The following is an 18,908-nucleotide window of genomic DNA, read 5'->3' as shown; positions in this document are numbered from 1 at the left end:
TGAACTTGCAACATGCAGACTCTTCGTCGTTGATGCAGGTAAAGGACTATTCCAAAAAAAATATTAATTTCACAAGTTTACACAAATAAGTTGACACAAAATTGAAAAATAAAATATGTATCCCGAAGGTACTGATTTACTTGTTCAGGTGGTTTAAAGATGACTGAGTCACAGATTTAGGTGTGCACATTCAAACATGGTTCCAAGAGTCATTTTTGAGGTCGCAAAAGGTGGATGGATGGAGGAATGAATTAGGGGATGTAGGGATGATTTTAGACAAAGCAAATAAAACATCTATAAAGTTGTTTGAAGCAGTTAAATCAACAAAGAATCTGAAATCTTCACGAGGAACACACATTTCTCTCAAATGTATCACAACCAAATGTTCGAGACTGTTATGTATAAAGTGAGTTAGGGGGCAGGATACAATGCACGTAGCAAAACAGTTTGGGCCCAGATTTGGCCGACACTGCCACACTGTCCTTCAGTCCACAGACCGGGTGGAATGATGTCACTTTGGTGGTCCGCTCCTATTTGCCAGCTCTGGGCCACAAAAGCCATATAGCAATACTTGTCAACCAAAGGTAACCCTAATATGTTTTGTGCGATCTTGGCCATATTCACCATGGGCCACTTTAGGTTCACATCCAGATGACACCTTGCTTACATCACTGCTTGTTTGCCATAAAAGGTCCATGTTTGTTTTGGGATATTTGGGCCACATTAGGGTCTATTTTGCTCAGGCCACAAGAGGCCAGAAGTGCCACATCATTGCCTAAAGTGGCTCACATCCTGAAGGGGTTTGACTGGACACACTCAGACCTCTAATAACTTCCCCTTCAAAATTCCTCCTCCAACCCTGACTTCTTCACCAAAGATCACCAACTTTTCTTTACAGCAACACAATCTTTGCGTGATGCTTTATTTTGTTCCCACCTCCTCCTCCAAAAGTGACTCCACACTGTGTCACTGTGGCTGATTCTAAACATCAGGAGTGACTTCTCTTGTTGGTGAAGAGAAATGTTGCATTACATCATGCACTCCCCCCTTTTTTTGTGGGGGGGGGCTTCAAACGAGACACTAGATGGCAACCACGTTGAGGGGGAGAGACAGTGAGTGTGTGTGAGAGAGAGGTGGGAGAGAGAGGGAGAAGTGGTGGTGGTGGGGGCGAGTTACGTCGGCGTGGGACAGTGCAGGGACGGACTGCTCATGACTCGCAGCTCGCAGCTGGAGGAGAGCTGCAGAGAAGGGGGAGAGACGGGGATGAGATAAATGATGCACAGGTAAAAAAAATTGGTGGAGCCCAGTTGGATGCACGAGTTACAGATTATCCCGAGCGAATTTGTAGATTAGATTATCGTGGCCAGGTGAGGATACATCTGCAGTGGAGGGAACGCCAGAAAAGATGCGCTGCGTCCGCGGCGCCACCGGTGCGCAATCCGGCGACAGACAGAGCCACCGCCGCGCGCTGACACCCCGCTTTTAGATGGCTCCAACATTCGGGGTGCAAAACAGGTGTCAGGGAAGTGTCGTCACGAACCCCGGAAGCCGGAGGAGGTGGGAACATCAGAGGGAAAGATGGCAGCGAAATCCGATGGTCGCGGGGTCGTCGGCGGTTTCGCCCAGCTGCACAACCTGGACGAGGTGGTGGGGACGGGAGAGGACGACACGCGCAACAGCAGCTCCTTCCACATCTGCCACTGCTGCAACACCTCGTCGTGCTACTGGGGCTGCCGGAGCGCCTGCCTGCATTACCTCCGGGCGAAGGGGAAAGGGAGAGATGCGCCGCGGCCAGCGCCGGAGCAGCGCCTCTGGCTGGACTGCCTGTGGATCATCCTGGCGCTGCTGGTCTTCTTCTGGGACGTGGGCTCCGATCTGTGGTTGGCCGTCGACTATTACCACAAGCAGGACTTCCTGTGGTCGGCCCTGACCCTGTTCTTCGTGCTGGTGCCCTCGGTGCTGGTCCAGATCCTGAGCTTCAGGTGGTTTGTGCAGGATTACACTGGGGGCGGGCTTGGCTCCGTGGAGGGGCTGAGCAGTCGGAGGGCTACAGTCTGTCTGCAGAGAGACAGGTGCTGTCGCCTGTCTGTCTGGGTCTGGCAGACCGTCGTACACATCTTTCAGATGGGACAAGTGTGGAGGTAAGGCTATAACTTAAAGTTGATCCTTCCAAAGAAACAACCCGCAAAGCACAATGTTTCCAGCTGCTCTCACTCGATCCATTCCCAACTCTGTAAGCTCTTCTCCGGCTGTCACCTGGTATAACCCGGTGTTGTGGACATGACCGGGGTGAAAATCAGCACCGTGGTGATGCCACTACACTCGCCTCCTCCTCACACTCTCTACTGGGCTGTTTGGCATCACACCGACCCTTGGCTTCATACATAAAGTTGTATATAAATGCACATTATACATATATTCAAACATATAAATGTGTTGTTCTCAGCCAGATGTTGTCCACATCTGCACTGACAACGCACCGCTGTGTTATTTTATCACAGTGCGCCATTGCGCTTGTGTGGGGAGGAAGAGGGCTACTTGTTCAAAGAGGGACAGGTAGTAGCCGAAAGCTTACGTGTGCGTGTGTGTGCGTGTGCGTGTGTGTGTGTGTGTGTGTGTCTCGCCGCTCACATACTGGCGCACACACTGTCGCCTCGTTTCACCCGCTCCTCTCCCTCCTCTCCCCGCGTCAAATACTCCAACTCTGCAACTGGAGGCCACACGAGCATCTGTATTTTTTTTCTTCTCACAAAACTACATCTTCCCCCCACAGACATGATGTCATCGATTCCTCTGCGACGCTCGACGCCGTGTGGTGCCCGAAATTCCGCGTTGTGGCCAAACACACACTGATGCGTCGCGGAGGAGGAGGAGGAGGGGGGGGGGGGGGGGGGGTGCATGCATGCAGCTGCGTCGGGATTACTGAGGTTGCGCGTATCCGTGCGTAATCTGTGACATGTTCGGCGGCTACATTACAGTTGTAAAATGTGACACATGGTGCGCGCAGTCTCCCTCCTCCGTGTAGACTGTTCAGTCAGCGCTTCTGAGCAGCGAGTTGTTTTTTCTCTTTGGTGCAGACAGACGCAGTGGCTGGCATTTAAAGGAAGAAAGTAACGCATGACGGCCGCTCTGAGAGGGCCAACACTGCCAGAGGCGGAAAAAAACATGTTTAGCAGCGCACCGGGGAGAGTCAGTGGACACAATCTCATCCTGTCGATCAGGTTTACCGGCGACGTCTGTGGTGTCTGTTCTTTTGCGCATCACAGACTGAGGCTGACCCCTGCTTGTTTTTGACACCAGCTTCCTTACACACATGGATTAGATGATTGTTTTGGCGTCTAACATGAAGACATTCGTGCCACGGGCTAAACTTCTCCTTTTGCGAAACAAAAAATCACGCCACAAGCTTTGAAATGAGACACCCCTGTCGTCTGGTTTCACCTCGCAATTCTGTCTTGAGATAAGCCTCATTTCCTTTGCTTGAAAAGAGCATCATCACTCTTCATCCTCTCTCAACATTGGTTTCTCCCGTGAATCAGACAATCCACCGAGCGTCTCTCCTCAGACTCGTTTTGAGCCACACCTGAAGGCTGCTGTATGGATCAGCTGCAGATGTATTGGCTCAAGTTTACTTACTCCAGTGTGGTCCGATTGATTATTTTTGCTCATATCATCTGTGGTGGAATGTAGACAGAGAGAGAGTGCTGTGATAAGGGGCCTGTAAGTCCAAGGCATCGGCTGTGGTTACACTGATTGATACACTAAATGGTAAATGGTCTCTATTTCTCTATTTTTCGACTCTTTATGATGGCTCACAGCACTATACAGTTTTGCCATTCACACACACACACACACACACACACACACACACACACACACACACACACACACACACACACACACACACACACACACACTCATACAGTGCATATCTATGTGCAACACTTCTATCACACATCACTCACCAACTCCGACACAGCCGTCAGGTGCAATTCAGAGTTCAGTATCTTGCCCAAGGACACTCAAGCAAGCGGAATGGGGGAGACTAGGATCAAACCGCCGACCTTCTGTTTAGTGGATGACCCGCTCTACCTCCGCCCCTTATTATACAATTAAACCTTTGAGTAAGAGCATCAGTCCGAGGCGGCTTTCTGAGGTGACACTGGAGAAGATCCAAAAGTCAGGATACAAACATGACACGTAATAGTACATTAGATGCTTTGTCATGTCTCACTACTCATGTGTGCATAGTATACAATATGTCCACCATATTGCTGACATTGTGTTTCTATTGTAGCCCATAGCTTTACACAAAGACCTCAAGTTCAGATTTACAGATATAGCAGTAACAGTTACAGACTGAAGATCCACCAAATTGCATTTAAGTAGAAGTAGAAGAAACTCAAGCACTGAAACGGGTTTATAAGGAACTCGAGGAAACATAATCTGTTGGCGTGTATGTTGTGACAGTGTAAAGCCCGGGGAGAGCGATCATTGTCAGGCCACCATCTCCCTTCGGACATGATCCTGCCGGCTGCTGCGTGGTTCAGGGTTGAGGGTCAAAAGCTGCTCTTGTCAGCTCAGCGAGAGTTCACGACCTAAGACCCACAGGGCTGAAAACTTGATATGGAGATTATTAGTCACCATGAGAGGCCGGTCTGCCATTAGGTGGCATATGTTATCCCATGTTAATGGATTTTCTGGGGTGTGAATATATATTTAACAGTCTTCAACTTGATATCTGAATTCTGAAACATTTTATATCATGTGTTTGGTATCATAAATGATCATTTACAAAGCAGCTATCACGGCCATTCTTTGACATCCCTAACAAGATGCTACAGCGTCAGTTTGTGAAATGTTTTGCTCTCATTAATATGAGAAAACAAGCTGAAGTGCTGACAGGAGTCAAAAACACGGCCTCATCATGTCTCATTACTCCGTTCTATTTCTAGTTCCACATTCAATTAGCTGCTTTCTCGCCGCGCACCTGAGGACCGAGCCGACGACAGAATCGCCAAAGCTCATTTTGCAGTTACCCCCTCGTTAATTGTCGAGGATTCCTCTCCCCCAGTCTGTAATCCTGCTCCGTCACTGGCTCTGCACGGCCCTTTCATGTCCGTCCTCCTCGCCCGTGACTCACCGGCGCTGCCGTCGGTGTCTCCTTAAGCTCTAGAGATTCCGCTCACGCGCTCAGGCACACAGTGGATCACACTGAGGTCTCCTGGCAGTGCGATGGACAGCTTAATCAGTGTAAACCCAAATTAGCATCTGACTGAGGAAGAACTGCATCCATCTCCTCCCCCTGAGGAAAGCCAAGAAGAAAGTTTTATGAGCTCTTTGTTCTTGAGGAAATCCCAACAGAATTGGATGTTGGTGTTGTCGAACTCTGCCGATTAAATCTCTTACAGCGGGGTAAAAAATATTGTATAATAGGCAATTTTCCCAAATCTTCACAAACTGAGCAGAATTTCTTGTGCCAGTTGAGAACAACGGGTGCCAGTTGAGAACAACTGAGCAGTGAGTGTTTTTAAACAGATATCAGACGCCCAAATTTGCCAGATTTTTTTCATCAAGATCCATGAATTTCTCCCTCGGAAATCTATGAACACATCTCAAAAACACCCTCTGTCACAATGTTAAAGAAAGTGAAAAAAAAGTTGTCCGGATCTGAATCTTTCATGTAAATCTGTCACGCGGCTTTTGCTTAATCCTGCTGACAACCCAAAAACAAACAAACAAACAAACAAACGAGTGGACAGGAGTGAAAACAACCTCCTTGGTGTAAATAATTGAATAGTTCAACATGTTTAAACAATTACATATTCAAAAGGGACACTCCACTGACAATACATGAAGTTCACCGGCGTTATCTTGGCTTGGGCTTAAGAATTCAAAAATTTTAACCGAATGTGAGAATGGAGGTTCTATGGAAGCTTTCTATGGAAATGCACTAAGTAAAAGCATAGTGGGAAATGTAGGATCCAGCATTTTCTGGAGCTTTCCCCTGAACCAGAGACTAAAGGTCAAGACATCCTCACCTCTGCCTCTTCAATTTTGACAACTCATTGTTTAAGTGGTCTTTGGCCACACTGAGGCCCCCATGTTTTATGGCAGTGCAAAAATATACATAAATCTCCCCAACATGTAGCCATAGTCTGAGAAATCCATGTCCACCCAACCTCTTTAACCCTGTTGCCCCATTTTAGCCTGTACCTCTAGAAGCATATATGTACATTTTGGGCAGCTATATACATTTTAAAGGTGCCGCATTTTAGTGTAGCAAAACAGTTCTTTTGCAGGGATCTGTCTGACGAACCTTAATTTCCCCCCTTCTCATATAGCTTGTAATCATTTTGACATTGAATGACAATATTAAAGATGGTGATTATTCGTCCAGATACAATATGTTAAACATGACTGTGGAGCTGTCCAGTGCTGAAATCACTGCGCCACTGTTGTTTTCATTAAGGGAGCTGTCCAGTGCTGAAATCCTTAGCTACAGAGAGATTTTAATGCTCTATCTTGGTATTTCTTTTTTTAAATTCATGAGGCCTATCAAATTAAAGTCACAGAGTGTTATAATGTGTATATGCATGACAGTGGGTATTGATTTATACTGTCTCATTGGGTGTCACATAGTCCCCCAGGCAAATTCAACACTGTGTCGCACCGCGTCCTAACCACAAACGAGACGTTATCTAGAGGACATGAGTCATTTTGTGATATCCTAAATGATACTGGTTTAATATTTTATTGAGAGCACAGACACAAACTGTGAACTTACATTACACCAAAGCTCAGTTATTGACAGGGTATTCAGCTGAAGAACACAGTGCTGCATACATAGTAGATTTTTACGTTTGCTTTGGATGATCGATGCATTTTGTCTAAAAGAATGTCTATGGGTCAAATGAGATTGATTTGAAACTGCTTAAAAGGCTGATAAACATGCAACTGTACATATGTTTCTCAGTTCCTCTTATTGTGTCACTGAGATTGTAGAGTCATGTTCGATCTTCTCTATCGAGGAAATCTCCAGACCTGCAGGAGCCCAAGGGGACTCCCCCTCGTGCCCCTGCACAAAATGTTTATTAACACCACAAATCTGACGCTCGGATTACGCTTTGATCCAGAACAAGTGTGTGCGCTCACCATCGAGTGAACACGAAGGAATTGCTTCATGGTTGACATCTGCCTCTGTTTCCTTGCCTGGTAAATATTAATACAGACTGGGAAGGACTCTACAAAAGCCCCTCTTGGCTGGCAGGGCTGCTTGCTGTTGCCAAAAAGGTTTTGTACATGCCGCGAAGTGAGACATTGAGATGATACAATGCAACCAGCTGCCCTGTCATGTAAAAAAAATGCCGAGGGGGTGAAAGCGGGAAAAGATGAAGGCTTGGATAAATTGGTGACAATCCATATAATTAAGTATTAAGAGTTTAAAATGATGAAAGATGGGAACATCTTGTTCTCGCCATAGCACTGAAGTATTCTTGGAGGAAAGGAAACAACTGATAGACGGCTCGCTCTGACTTTGGCAGCTTATTTAGTTTGCTGGCAGAAAAAATAGGTCTGAGAATTTCCTTAAGAATCCAACAGTTTTCCAAGGAATATGAACAAAACATAGTGTTTTGACGTTAGCATATTTGAGGGTGTAATTTGTACATTTGTAGGGTGTAACGCTTTAAAATACGTAAAATACAAGACCCTGAATGCATTATATCCTACAAAGAAGAGAAGATGAAAAGAGCAGACAAAGCACAGAAAACAGATCTTTATTGAGGTATACATCTGCTGTGTGTTATTTACGGAGAGCGGCGAAAAAAATCTGTTGTTGCTCTGGGACACGTCGGTGTAACGCTACTCATTTTCTCATTAGCACTGATAACAGGGGACAAACCTTTAAAGTCAGCACTGCAAGAAAACCCCCAATTATATGACAGAGCAGCCAATCAGAATGCTAGAAACAGCGGCTTTCTTGGGAACCTATCCCAGCTGGAGGTAAAGAGACAGGAAAAAAGCCACAAATGACACCAAAATAAACGCCTCAGCCATTCAAGTGGCAGAAAAAGAGAGCGGGATCCGGAGAAGGGATTCAATTGCTGTTTTGGTAAAGTGTAATCAGGATTTGGAGTTCAAGCTGGGTTATTGAATTAGAGCATATTGCTGGAAAATACTTGAATCCGTCTGTGGTATTTGTTTGAATCAAAATGTTTCACCTCTTAATAAACAGACAGATGGTTGATTAAACTGTGTCATAAAAAACGAGTTTAAGCAGAATGCTGTTGGTGACTCTACCCGAGTAAAACCTTAAATAAAGGAGCGATGGTGATTAGATTCTCATTTCTGCAGGCGATAACACCCGCTGTTACTGCTGAGAGCTCTTCAGCTCAGTGCAGGGTGAATGAATGGGAGATAAAAAGCCTACGATGATCCTCGCTTTAACCGCGTCAGGCCTGCCTCCTGAGAAAAACAATATTTTAGTGGAGGCCTCGAGGCCCTAGGTGTTACAACCTTGCTGCCTCTCAACACCGGTCAACACACACAGAGACAGCGTCGGACTCGGGAAGGAATATTAATCACGTGGGCAGATAGGTTAGCAGACAGAGATTTGTATGCAGATCACATACGTATGTGTATGCACAGTCCACTCCTCAGGGGAGTAGAGGCTGGCTCTGTATTTAAATACCTCCTTGTATGCAGCCACTTCCTCGCTCACAGACACAGGGACACACACACAGAATGACATGTTTGCATTTCTTACACCCTGGTCGCCAGCTTATCACAGGGCCAATATACGAACAACCATTCTGCTGAATGTCTTTCATTTAACAATGGGATCATTAAAGGACAAAACTTCTGATATTCCATAATTTTTTATGTCAAAAATAGCATGAAATTACATGAGCAAAATAAGTCAAGCCTATTTGATCAAGTCTGTGTAGCCAAAGTCTGGTTTAACTTATTCCTCTCTGCAACAGCAATGTGATTTGTCCCTTCATCACAATGGACTTGTTTTTTTCTGTCCGTTTTTCAATCGTCAGCAGGGAATGCAAAAACTACAGGACAGATCAATATGAAACTTATGTGGTACGCACCAGGAAAGAACCCATTCAATTCTAGTGTGGATCCCGATCAGGGGGCAGACCCAGGTTTTTCGTTTTCCCACTTTCTTTAACATTTTGACATACGGAGCGACGCCTGCGAGCTAGTTCAGGCAGCCAACTCGAGCTGCGCTGCCCCAATCATGTGACACACATCATGTGACATACCTCACTCTCCACAGCCATCTATAATACACACCCACCTTATCAGGTGGTCTATTTAAGCGGAGAGAAATTTGCCTCTCTGCTGCAGTATTGCTACCAGTCGCTTCAGCCCCTCCACCACCCCAGCTTCCACCTGTAGGCTCCGGTTACAAGTATTTGCTCATCACTCCCATCATTCCTGTGTAATCATATGGGGGAGTGATTAAGTTGGAGCCTAGACGCCAAACACTAAACATGTTCTACTGCTGCAATAAACGTTTGAACATGAGTTGTCTGACTGAAATGTTGTTTTTCAGCAATTGCCTTAATTCCTTAAAGGGACTGAAATTTATTAGTGTGCAATTTGGTTTACACCAAGTTTTGTACACCAAGTCTCTCGGCTCTGTCATTCACTCACATGGCTTATCCTTCCACAGCTGTGAGGATGACACCCAACTAATTCTCTCTTTTCCCCAGTCTGAAACACAGGTAGCAGCACGAATCTCTGCCTGTCTGACTGACATCTCTCAGTGGATGTCCGCACACAACCTGAAAATCAATCTTGACAAGACCGAGCTACTTTTCCTTCCAGGGAAGGGCTCTCCCAAAAATCCCAACTGTTTGCTTTCCTGGCTCCCAAATGGTGGATTGAGCTCCCCATTGACATCAGGACAGCAGAAAGTCCACACATCTTCCACACTCCACCTTGGTTAAGGAGATGATGTCTAATAACCACCGGCAACTCATGGTGTTTATATTAAAAAGGATAATGCTGTTTGGCGTTTTGAAGCTAATGTATTTACATGAATCTTGCTGTTCTGGGTTTGTACTCTCATGGTTGAATGTAGGTCGTTTTGGATAAAAGCGTCAGCTAAATGATATGTAATGTAATGTAATGGTGGTTTGGTTTTAGAAAGGGAACGGCTGGGCCTTGGCGTCGGTATGCACTCTACACAACCACCATCCTGCCAGAAATATACAACAATACTACTGTATGTGTCTTAATCCGGTGAAAGCTGAAAGTAGTCCCCTAGTACACCTTTTGGTCATATTTGAGTAACGCCTGATTAAAAACTACAATTCTCAGATTTGTGACCCATCTCGAATGATTTGGGGTCTTCAGTAGGAACCAATCAAGTGGTAGGAAAGTCAGTTAGTATTGTGAGAATGACACATTAATAAACACATTACTGCTTGGGGTCTTTCAATGGGCATTAGTGGACCCTTAGTAACCCTAAGGAAAATATAGAAAAAAGCCTTTACAGCCGTATCCTTCATAACATGTTTCGAACATACTTGCCAGTATTTTATCAATTTGCTCCTGTGTAAGCGAACATGTTTACACTCCTCTGTCCCTGCTTGCTACAGTTGTTGCGCTCGTGTTTGTGGAACATGGCTCATAATGCTGTTGGATTTACTGACTTTGAAGACTGCTGTTTGTTCAGCGGTGTGTGTGTGTGTGTGTGTGCCGAGTTCTGTTTGGCAATTACATTGGCCGCATCAGTTCAATTCTCAATCTTCCCAATGCAACCGTTTATTCTCCTCTAAATCTGCCCCCCTCGCCACTTCGCAACAAACACACTGTGCACGTTGTGTGAATGTTTTTTTTTCTTCCCTGCATTACTCCACTCCTGCATATTCTACTTCAGAGAAAAATCATTACCTGGGCCCAGAGGATATCCAGCCTGAGTTGAAACGCTCACACACAAAAGGCTGCTTTTCATCAGGAGTCCCCGATCCAGTAGTTATATTCCTAATATATATTTATGCCTCAGTTTCTCCTGAAAATAGGTGAGGCACACTCCCAGGTGAGCTATTTGGGATCATCAGGTGTTCTCCCCGCACACTCTCTCGATCCATTAGTGGTCCTCGTAAGCTCAAGCCATCGCATTACCATCTGTCCTCCCTATGAAGTTAACATATGTTTTTATTTTTATCCCTCCCTATCACTTACACCTATTAATGTTCTTAGGCTCCTCATAAGCCTTTTATCCCACTCCATCCATCTTGGAAGGAGACACCACACTGCGTCTTCCCCTGTTCTGTCTTATTCTTTCCTCATTTGCTATAGTTAGAGGCTCTCCACGCCGTGTTCTCAAAACCCACGTCCCTCACCACTAGTTAAAGTCATCATGGCAGCTCCCTCCCCTCCATTTTTCTCTTTGTGCCTGCCTCTCCCTGTGTTGCCTTCACATAAAGCTGCATTTGACCTCCATTTCTGTCAAGGAAACTGGAGCATCTGGCTCCTGCCCCATTACAACTAAAAAAAAAACTCCTTCTTCCTCATCCTGCCATACCTTCCATCTTTTACTCCCTACAGGGCCCATTTTCAGATCTCCCACGTTCTGCCTTCCCGTCACCTTTTCACTTCTGCTCCCCTCTCCTGACAAAACGTCTCATTTCTCGAGGAAACTGCTGTGCCCCGGTTCACGAGTCGGTTCTTTAGATGTGCAGCTTTTCACAGTCGTTTAATACTGTGCTGAAAAGACTACACTTGATACAGCCAGTCAATACAAAAAGGGAGACGTTATAAACAACAGTTAAATTAATTTTGAAGCTGCACCACCACCAAATGCAGTTATTCCTGAGACTGAGACCCTCTCATGAGTGAGATGCCCAAATGAATACTGAACTGAAAGCCTGGGCCTTGATATGCATTACACCCTTCATTGACTGCTGGTGAAAAAAAGTCGGTGACCGCCCACTGTATACTGGATCAAGTAAAGGCCTGTCTGCAATTTCACACTGCAAAAAGAAATAGAATAAATGCTGACAAATACAGATAGATAACTTCATAAATAATAAAATAATAATAGATAAAATAATAGACTTTTTGCACTTGACAAGCTTCCATGCAGACAAAAATTAGACAGGTAAATACCAACACTTTATTTTGAGTTAATTGGCATGACACATTCCCAAGCACCTTATGGAACCGTTACCATCGCAACTAAATGCTCAAACCTAACCTAAACTTAATTCTAACCCTAATCCAATAAGCAAATCTGAAGCCTCTAATAGGAAAAAATTAGGACCAGCCAAAATGTCTTCACTCCAATGGTCCATGCTCAAATGGTCCTCACAAAGACACAAAAGATAAGTACACACACACACTCACATATACTCATATCTGGGTTGTGTCTTGGAAGCTGCATCAGCAGTGCTCGGAGACGACCACCATTGTTTGAGTCTAATCACGGTCGACGCTCCAGGCATCAGTTTGATAAACAGACAATCTCTGCTTATAAATAATTGAAGAGCTCCTTTAGTTCTCTCTCGCTCCCACAGTGTCTCACTTGCAGGGCTTCACAGTTGTCTCGTCTCATTCTCCTACTTGTATGTGGTGATACCCTGCTTCGTGAGCTGTTAACGCTCACTGAGGAAAGAGGAATGTGAAGACGCAAGTCAAAAGAGCACACTCCTTCCACAAAATCACTGCTGTCGTGTGTGCTCAGCGTCAGCTCACTGGATGTCAACATGCTAATTTGAGAATGAGACGAAAATGATGACAAAACCATGCAGCCACTGTGATAGTGAGAGAGCTACAGTCAAATACAGATTTTCAGAAATCTGTTAACAAGCAAACATTAACACACACCAGGATGTTTCAGCTGATTTTAACAGGAATTTCAAAAGCACCGGATCCAGTCTAAACAGATGATCAGATGTTGGCTTTAAGAGTTTTAACTTCCATGTGCTGACAGACAATTTCCCATTCCACAATTTCAATCTTTATGTGAAGCTAAATTAAGCTGAGCTAAGCTAAATGTCTCCTGGCTCCAGTTTAATTTGTGGCATACATACACAGGTATGGTATAAATCTTTTCGCCTAACTGTCGGCAAGAAAGCAAATTATTATACTTCTTACAATGTTACTTATAAACTTCTTAAAAGGTGTTTTTTAAATTTTGTTTATACCATATTTGTAATCTCACTTGCATCCATGTGCATTCAATTCCTTCTGACTTTTCACATGTGCCATATCCTGTAAGAAAAAGATGATCTGGCCCACATAACGTTCAGGGCTTTTTCATATTTAGGACAGCTTGTATTCAGGCCTCCTGCTCAGCAGTCCATTACTGTCCTTACTGTGTCCTTCCTCTCCTTCTCATGGTTGTGGCTGGGTAGCTTTTTCCTTTCTCCAGGTGGCCGTGGCGAGCCAGGAGAGCTAAATTGGATTCTTGAGGGGGACCTGAGACGATCGCAGTAGCGAGGTCATAATCAGATAGATGTCACACATTATCACCTCCTCAGGCCAGACAGGGACAGCAAACCATGTGAACTTCAGATTTCAAAGCTCAGACCGGTTTTCTTTGCTCTTTGCTTATTTCCCTCCGTCCTCATCATCAGTCTTACCATCTCATCTCTTTCTTTGTTTCTGCTACATCCTCACCTCCCTGTCTGACGCCAACAGAGGGAATTTCATGGTAACAGCAGCCTTTATACCTCAGGTCCTGCAGATTATTAAAATAAACTTTGGTCGGGATGTTTGTATGTTCAGGCAAAAGCAACAGGAGCTCGCTGATGTCACTTGTATGTCACTTACAACTTCAGCCACCTGCTGCTCACTCACACTGTACAATGTGTGCAATTGAGTGAGCATGTGTGAGTGCATGTATAGGAGGTGTCAAACTTTCAACCTATACTGCAATGAGTGTCGAGAAGCACTTGACTCATTTCATATGGTATGGTGTAAAACATCTGATGAGTTGCCGCGATGTTCTGCAGAAAGATGAGGTGTAATATTGTTAATCAGATTATTAAAGATTCAGATCCTCTTAAGTAGAAGCCATTTTGAAAAACTAGGTTTGCAGCACTTTTAAATCATAAGTTACAACGTGTTGTACGGGTAGTGGAAGAGGCATCAAAGACAATATACAAAAACAATAATTATGCATTAAAGATGAATTAAATATACAAGAAAAATAAGTAAAAACCATAAGAAGCCAATGATCAATTTCAGTTCTTCTTTTGACCTTTCAAAATGTCCTGAAAAGGCAGACCAATTCGATTTGATTTGTAACTAAATAGGTTAGTTTTTAATTTCAATGAATTAGATATCGTCAAATGTCAAAGTCTGCGAGGAGAACAGGAAGGGACCAAGAATTGAGCCTTGTGGAACACCACAAGGGGCTGGTGATGAAATGTGATCATTTATGAAGAAAGTGAATTTCCAGTTCATACGATTTAAACCACTTGTATGTGGATCAAGATATCCCTGATATCACAATGTCAAATCAAATTATATTAAATGCACAACAACTATTGCCTAAATATTATATTTGTGAACACACAACCATGTAAGTGGCATGCACACATTCAATTTACTGTAATTCCTGATAATATATATTATGTACCAGCAAACTGTAGGCGTTTAGCATGGAAGGCATATTTTTCTACAGTATGAACCACCAATTTGGGTCCAAGAACACTGTTCCTCTTTCTTCTTCCTCTGCAGTGGTTTTAAGATGAAATAGAGTCAGTGATATATTTTCAGCCACCGTGTCTAAGTGGATTAGTCCAGTATTCCTTTAAGGGACATAACAGTTTAGAAACTGCTACTCCAGCTCCCTTGCTTCCATATGGATTACAGGTTTGGAGGAAACAAGAAAAATTACTCCATAAATATTTCTGTCAGCGACAGCTGTTGGTGTTGTTTACTTAGAATAAAACAAACAGCTCATTTTTAAGTAAAGACTACTTGCTCAAATATATTTATAGTATTTCTTAGACACTTCATACTTGGACAAGGACACGGAAACACAAACGAGACGCATCTCAGTTATATGTTTAGCTCACTCTGTTGCTTTCTCTCATCTACACATGCAGGATCCTTGATTACATATGGCTAATTTACACATTTGTAACCTCACGAATAGTGACAGGCAAACACATTTCCTCACAGCTCTCGTCTTTTTATAGTTGCCAACCTGAAAATTGACAGCAACCAGGCTTTCTGTGTTGCCTTCCCTCATATTTTTGCAATAAATGGCTTCATGCTCTGTGCAGTTTTAGAACGGGACAAGATTAGCGGGATGTTTAATCATGGAGCCTTTTGAAATAAGCTTAACATTTCCACAAGTGGAAGGCAATAAAAAAATAGCACAGGATTTTTCTTTTTCATCTGCACCAAGGAGAAAGGTCCTTGGGAATTTAAAATCAAACAGCACTGTCAAATGATTGAGTGTCTGTCTATTGATTTCTTTGGGACTTCGTTTGATATGTGTTTTCTGTGCAGGACTTTGAGGCTTTTCCCAAAACATTTATTTTCAAGAGATGGAAGGTTGTTGTTTTTTCATCCTCTCTGGCAGTTTTCCCTCACTGCCATGAGAGATTCCTGCCTGGTCTTTGTCTTTTTTTTTGTTGGCATGGCGGAGCTCTCTCCTCTCTCTCACCTCCCCACTGGGCACAAATCTCTGTTCTTTGAAGACAAGTGAATGTTACAAAACACGGAGCAATATGCAGCACTGTCATGCACCACAGGCTGACAGCAGACATAAAATCTACACTGTGATTAGTTCATGCTCATCTGCTCATTCGTACGTTTGCACCATGACTATATTTTACTCCAGTAATGAGATGTTCAGTCAGTGTCGCCCTCAGGATCTTTTAGCACTTTACTGGAACAGAGACAGGTGGACAGAGGGATAGTTGGGTGTCCCTCACTGCTCTTTAATTATTTCCTTCTTTATTTAATTTTTTTACAACTGTAAATCAGGACGTCAATCCTGTAAAACATTTATATTAGAGCTAGACAGGTAAATTGGCTGAACCAGCATAAACCAGCTTTTTGTGTACATTTTGTTTATATATTCCTTCAGATTTTTACCCCAATTTTTCCCCAATGTTAATTGTGCTATAGTTTTTTTTTTTTGTTTAGTTTAGAAAAATTACTAACCATAAGCTTCTCTTCTGGTTAGATCATTTACAAACAGAAAATGTTCCATGAAATTATATTTTTAAAACAATTCTCAGTCTGGATGTAAGGAGAGTATAGGCTAGCATATATTATATTATGTTATTTCTGGTTTTGGTTCATCAACTTTGACAATTTCCTTCAAACCACATTGTCTACACGTTTAACATGATTATACAAGGCCAAATATACCATAGAAAACACAATTAACTTGGATAGGAGGCTTAAATTTCAGAATACAAGTTGATGTAATCATTGGTCGTGACCTTGGCAAATATTTCTGCACTTCCACCAATAAACTACATGTTGTTAAGTGTCATGTGTCTACAGAGAACATATATGTGTATCTTTTTTTCGATTTATTAACTAACACTAATTAAATAAATGGCAGCTAAAATTGGCATTTTGGAACATTAGAAATGCTCACTTACTCGTGTGTAATTTTAACTGAGTTTCATTCAAACCTTGCAACAATATAATTATTCCACAGTACATTTTATATTATTACATGAGTATTAATGATCCCCACAATCGTAACGAGTCTTGTCAGCGGGAACAGTTTTATTGTTTTACCCATTATGGCTCCATCATCTGCATAGTTGCACATACTGTACCTGTTACATTACAACCAAACGCTCATAATGGTGCTCAGTCATTTTCACACTGCAGCTGACCATGTGTGTGTGTGTGTGTGTGTGTGCATGCTGATCTATGTGTGTGTGTTCCCCTCCTGGATTTGGACTGATGCTCACGATTTGATGACTTTTAAAGTTGCCCCATTAGACTTTTTCACATTCATATTTTTCTGTCCCTGGGCCATAGTCAGAGAGTAAGGGGACATGTAGATGTGTGCATGGAGAACTGTTAATGAGGTAATGCCCTGCTGGAGACTGTGACCTAGATTTATAGTGGACTCCAGCACTGACCAGTCAGTACAGTGGCAGCGCTTTGCTTTCATGTGAAACACACTCGGCTCCAGCCATGCGTTGAGAATTGAGGACCCAAAAGCGCACCATTCCCTCTACCACTCTGTCCACCCTACTCTCTCTGCCCTATATTTTTCAACAATATATACTTCAACAAGAAAAGATCACTTGGAGGTGTGTTGCAGTATATTGAGGTTAGTGAAACACAAAGATGGGCAAATAGATTCCATCAACGAGAAGCGTCTTCACTGGTGGAGAAAAAGCCTGCAAATAGTTGATGGAAACAATGTCCATTAACGTCATGGTGGTCATGGTGGTGATGGGGAGGTGTTTGCTTGAGTAATACTTGCAGAAAGATGGTTCATTGTGGTAAAAACTAAAATCCTGCACTCAAGCATTTTCTGACTAAGAATTTGCATCGATAAAAAAGAACTATCCATCCACGCATCTATTGAACCATCCATTATCTATACTGCTTATCCCTTTGAGGTTCATGGGAAGAACATGAACCCTTTAAAAACACTAAGAAGTTGAATTAAAGAAGAACATACCTCCACCAAGGCCCAACAGTTCCCTTAAATTCAACAACAATCAGGGAATAATTCAGGGATCATCAAGATTCATTAATTATTCCCTGGGAAAATGGTAAAAATATCGAAAAACGCCCTCGTAATGATCTCGTAATGTTAAAGGAAAAAAAACAACAATCCTGGATCTCCCCCTTCAAACAGATCCACACCAAAATTGAATGGGTTCTTTCCTGACCCATACCAGATCCTTCCACCAAACAAATAAACGGGGGTGAAAACATAACCTCCTTTCTGGAGGTAATTAAGCGTGCCAACCACTGAACCTTAAACTTAATAGTAAGTCAGTGAAACTACATTAAATGACACACATATCTCGGTAAATATGTACATATTGTTTTGCAGTGTGCTGGGGCAGAGGCATCCATGTGTACCCTCTGTCCAGTGAGGTAGAAAACATTGTCTGCTCACAGCCGTCCACCTGTCTGACCTGCCGGCTGCGATGCTACAGTGTGCAGCCTTGTCACAGGACGACCTCTGTGACTCACGGTCGTCTGAGCAGTCTGCCTCTGCACCTACACTCTGCTCCACCTCCGCGTCTCGGACACGAGTTCTGTCACTTTGCCATCGGTCCCTCCCTCTGTCTCGCTCTCGCCTTCCTATTCCTCTCTTCCCCAGACCTGCCCCTGGTGGGCCTTAGCGGGGCAGCAGGCGATGACAGTTGTATTAGCAGTCAATTGCGAGTTCACTTTCGCTCAGCCCCACTGAGACTCAGCAGCACCTTCTGTGCCACAGAAACAAAGAGGGAGGAAGATGAGGGGGGTGGTAAATGGAAAAAATATTGAAAAACAGAGAGAGGGAAGACGGGAATGCACATTTATATAGAAAGAGAGAGTAGTGATGAAATGACTCCGGAAAAATTTCTCAGGGAAAATAATTATAACAATACATATCATTCCGATAAAAAAATGATATGCTTCCACTTGAAAATTATCATATTTTCTAGTGTATGCATGTGAATATTTCACTTCTCAATGTGTACAATGATTTTCACGACCCAACCAGTGAACTCCACCTACATGTTTATGTTTATTTGCTATGGTCCTTTCAGCTTGAATAAGGCGAGTGCGAGTGCGAGTGCTGGTGTGTGTGGGTGTAAAATGCGATGTAGAGAACCCAGCAGTCGCTAGATTGACATTTAATTGCCATGGCAACAAATGGGCTGAGCGACACTGCTCAGCTTTTAGTCGCCAGGTTGCAAGAAAAGGAAGGAGACTGAGGACTTTCT

The 18,908-nt window shown here is 43.5% G+C and overlaps 1 protein-coding gene across 1 annotated transcript in view; it reads left to right on the top strand.

The window, feature by feature from the left end:
• Positions 1 to 1,134: 1,134 nt before the first annotated feature.
• xkr6b (XK, Kell blood group complex subunit-related family, member 6b) overlaps positions 1,135 to 18,908 on the top strand; it is a 49,207-nt gene continuing 31,433 nt past the window's right edge. Inside the window, exon 1 of the mRNA XM_035144065.2 lies at positions 1,135 to 2,141. Coding sequence (XP_034999956.1) covers positions 1,579 to 2,141 — 563 coding nt within the window. The 5' untranslated portion in view covers positions 1,135 to 1,578. The remainder of the gene's footprint in view (positions 2,142 to 18,908) is intronic.

The sequence above is a fragment of the Hippoglossus stenolepis genome, chromosome 20 (genome assembly GCF_022539355.2).
Source record: "Hippoglossus stenolepis isolate QCI-W04-F060 chromosome 20, HSTE1.2, whole genome shotgun sequence".
Classification (NCBI taxonomy): Eukaryota; Metazoa; Chordata; class Actinopteri; order Pleuronectiformes; family Pleuronectidae; genus Hippoglossus; species Hippoglossus stenolepis.
Note: the sequence above shows the minus strand (reverse complement) of the source record. Positions and strands in the feature narration are given on the sequence as shown.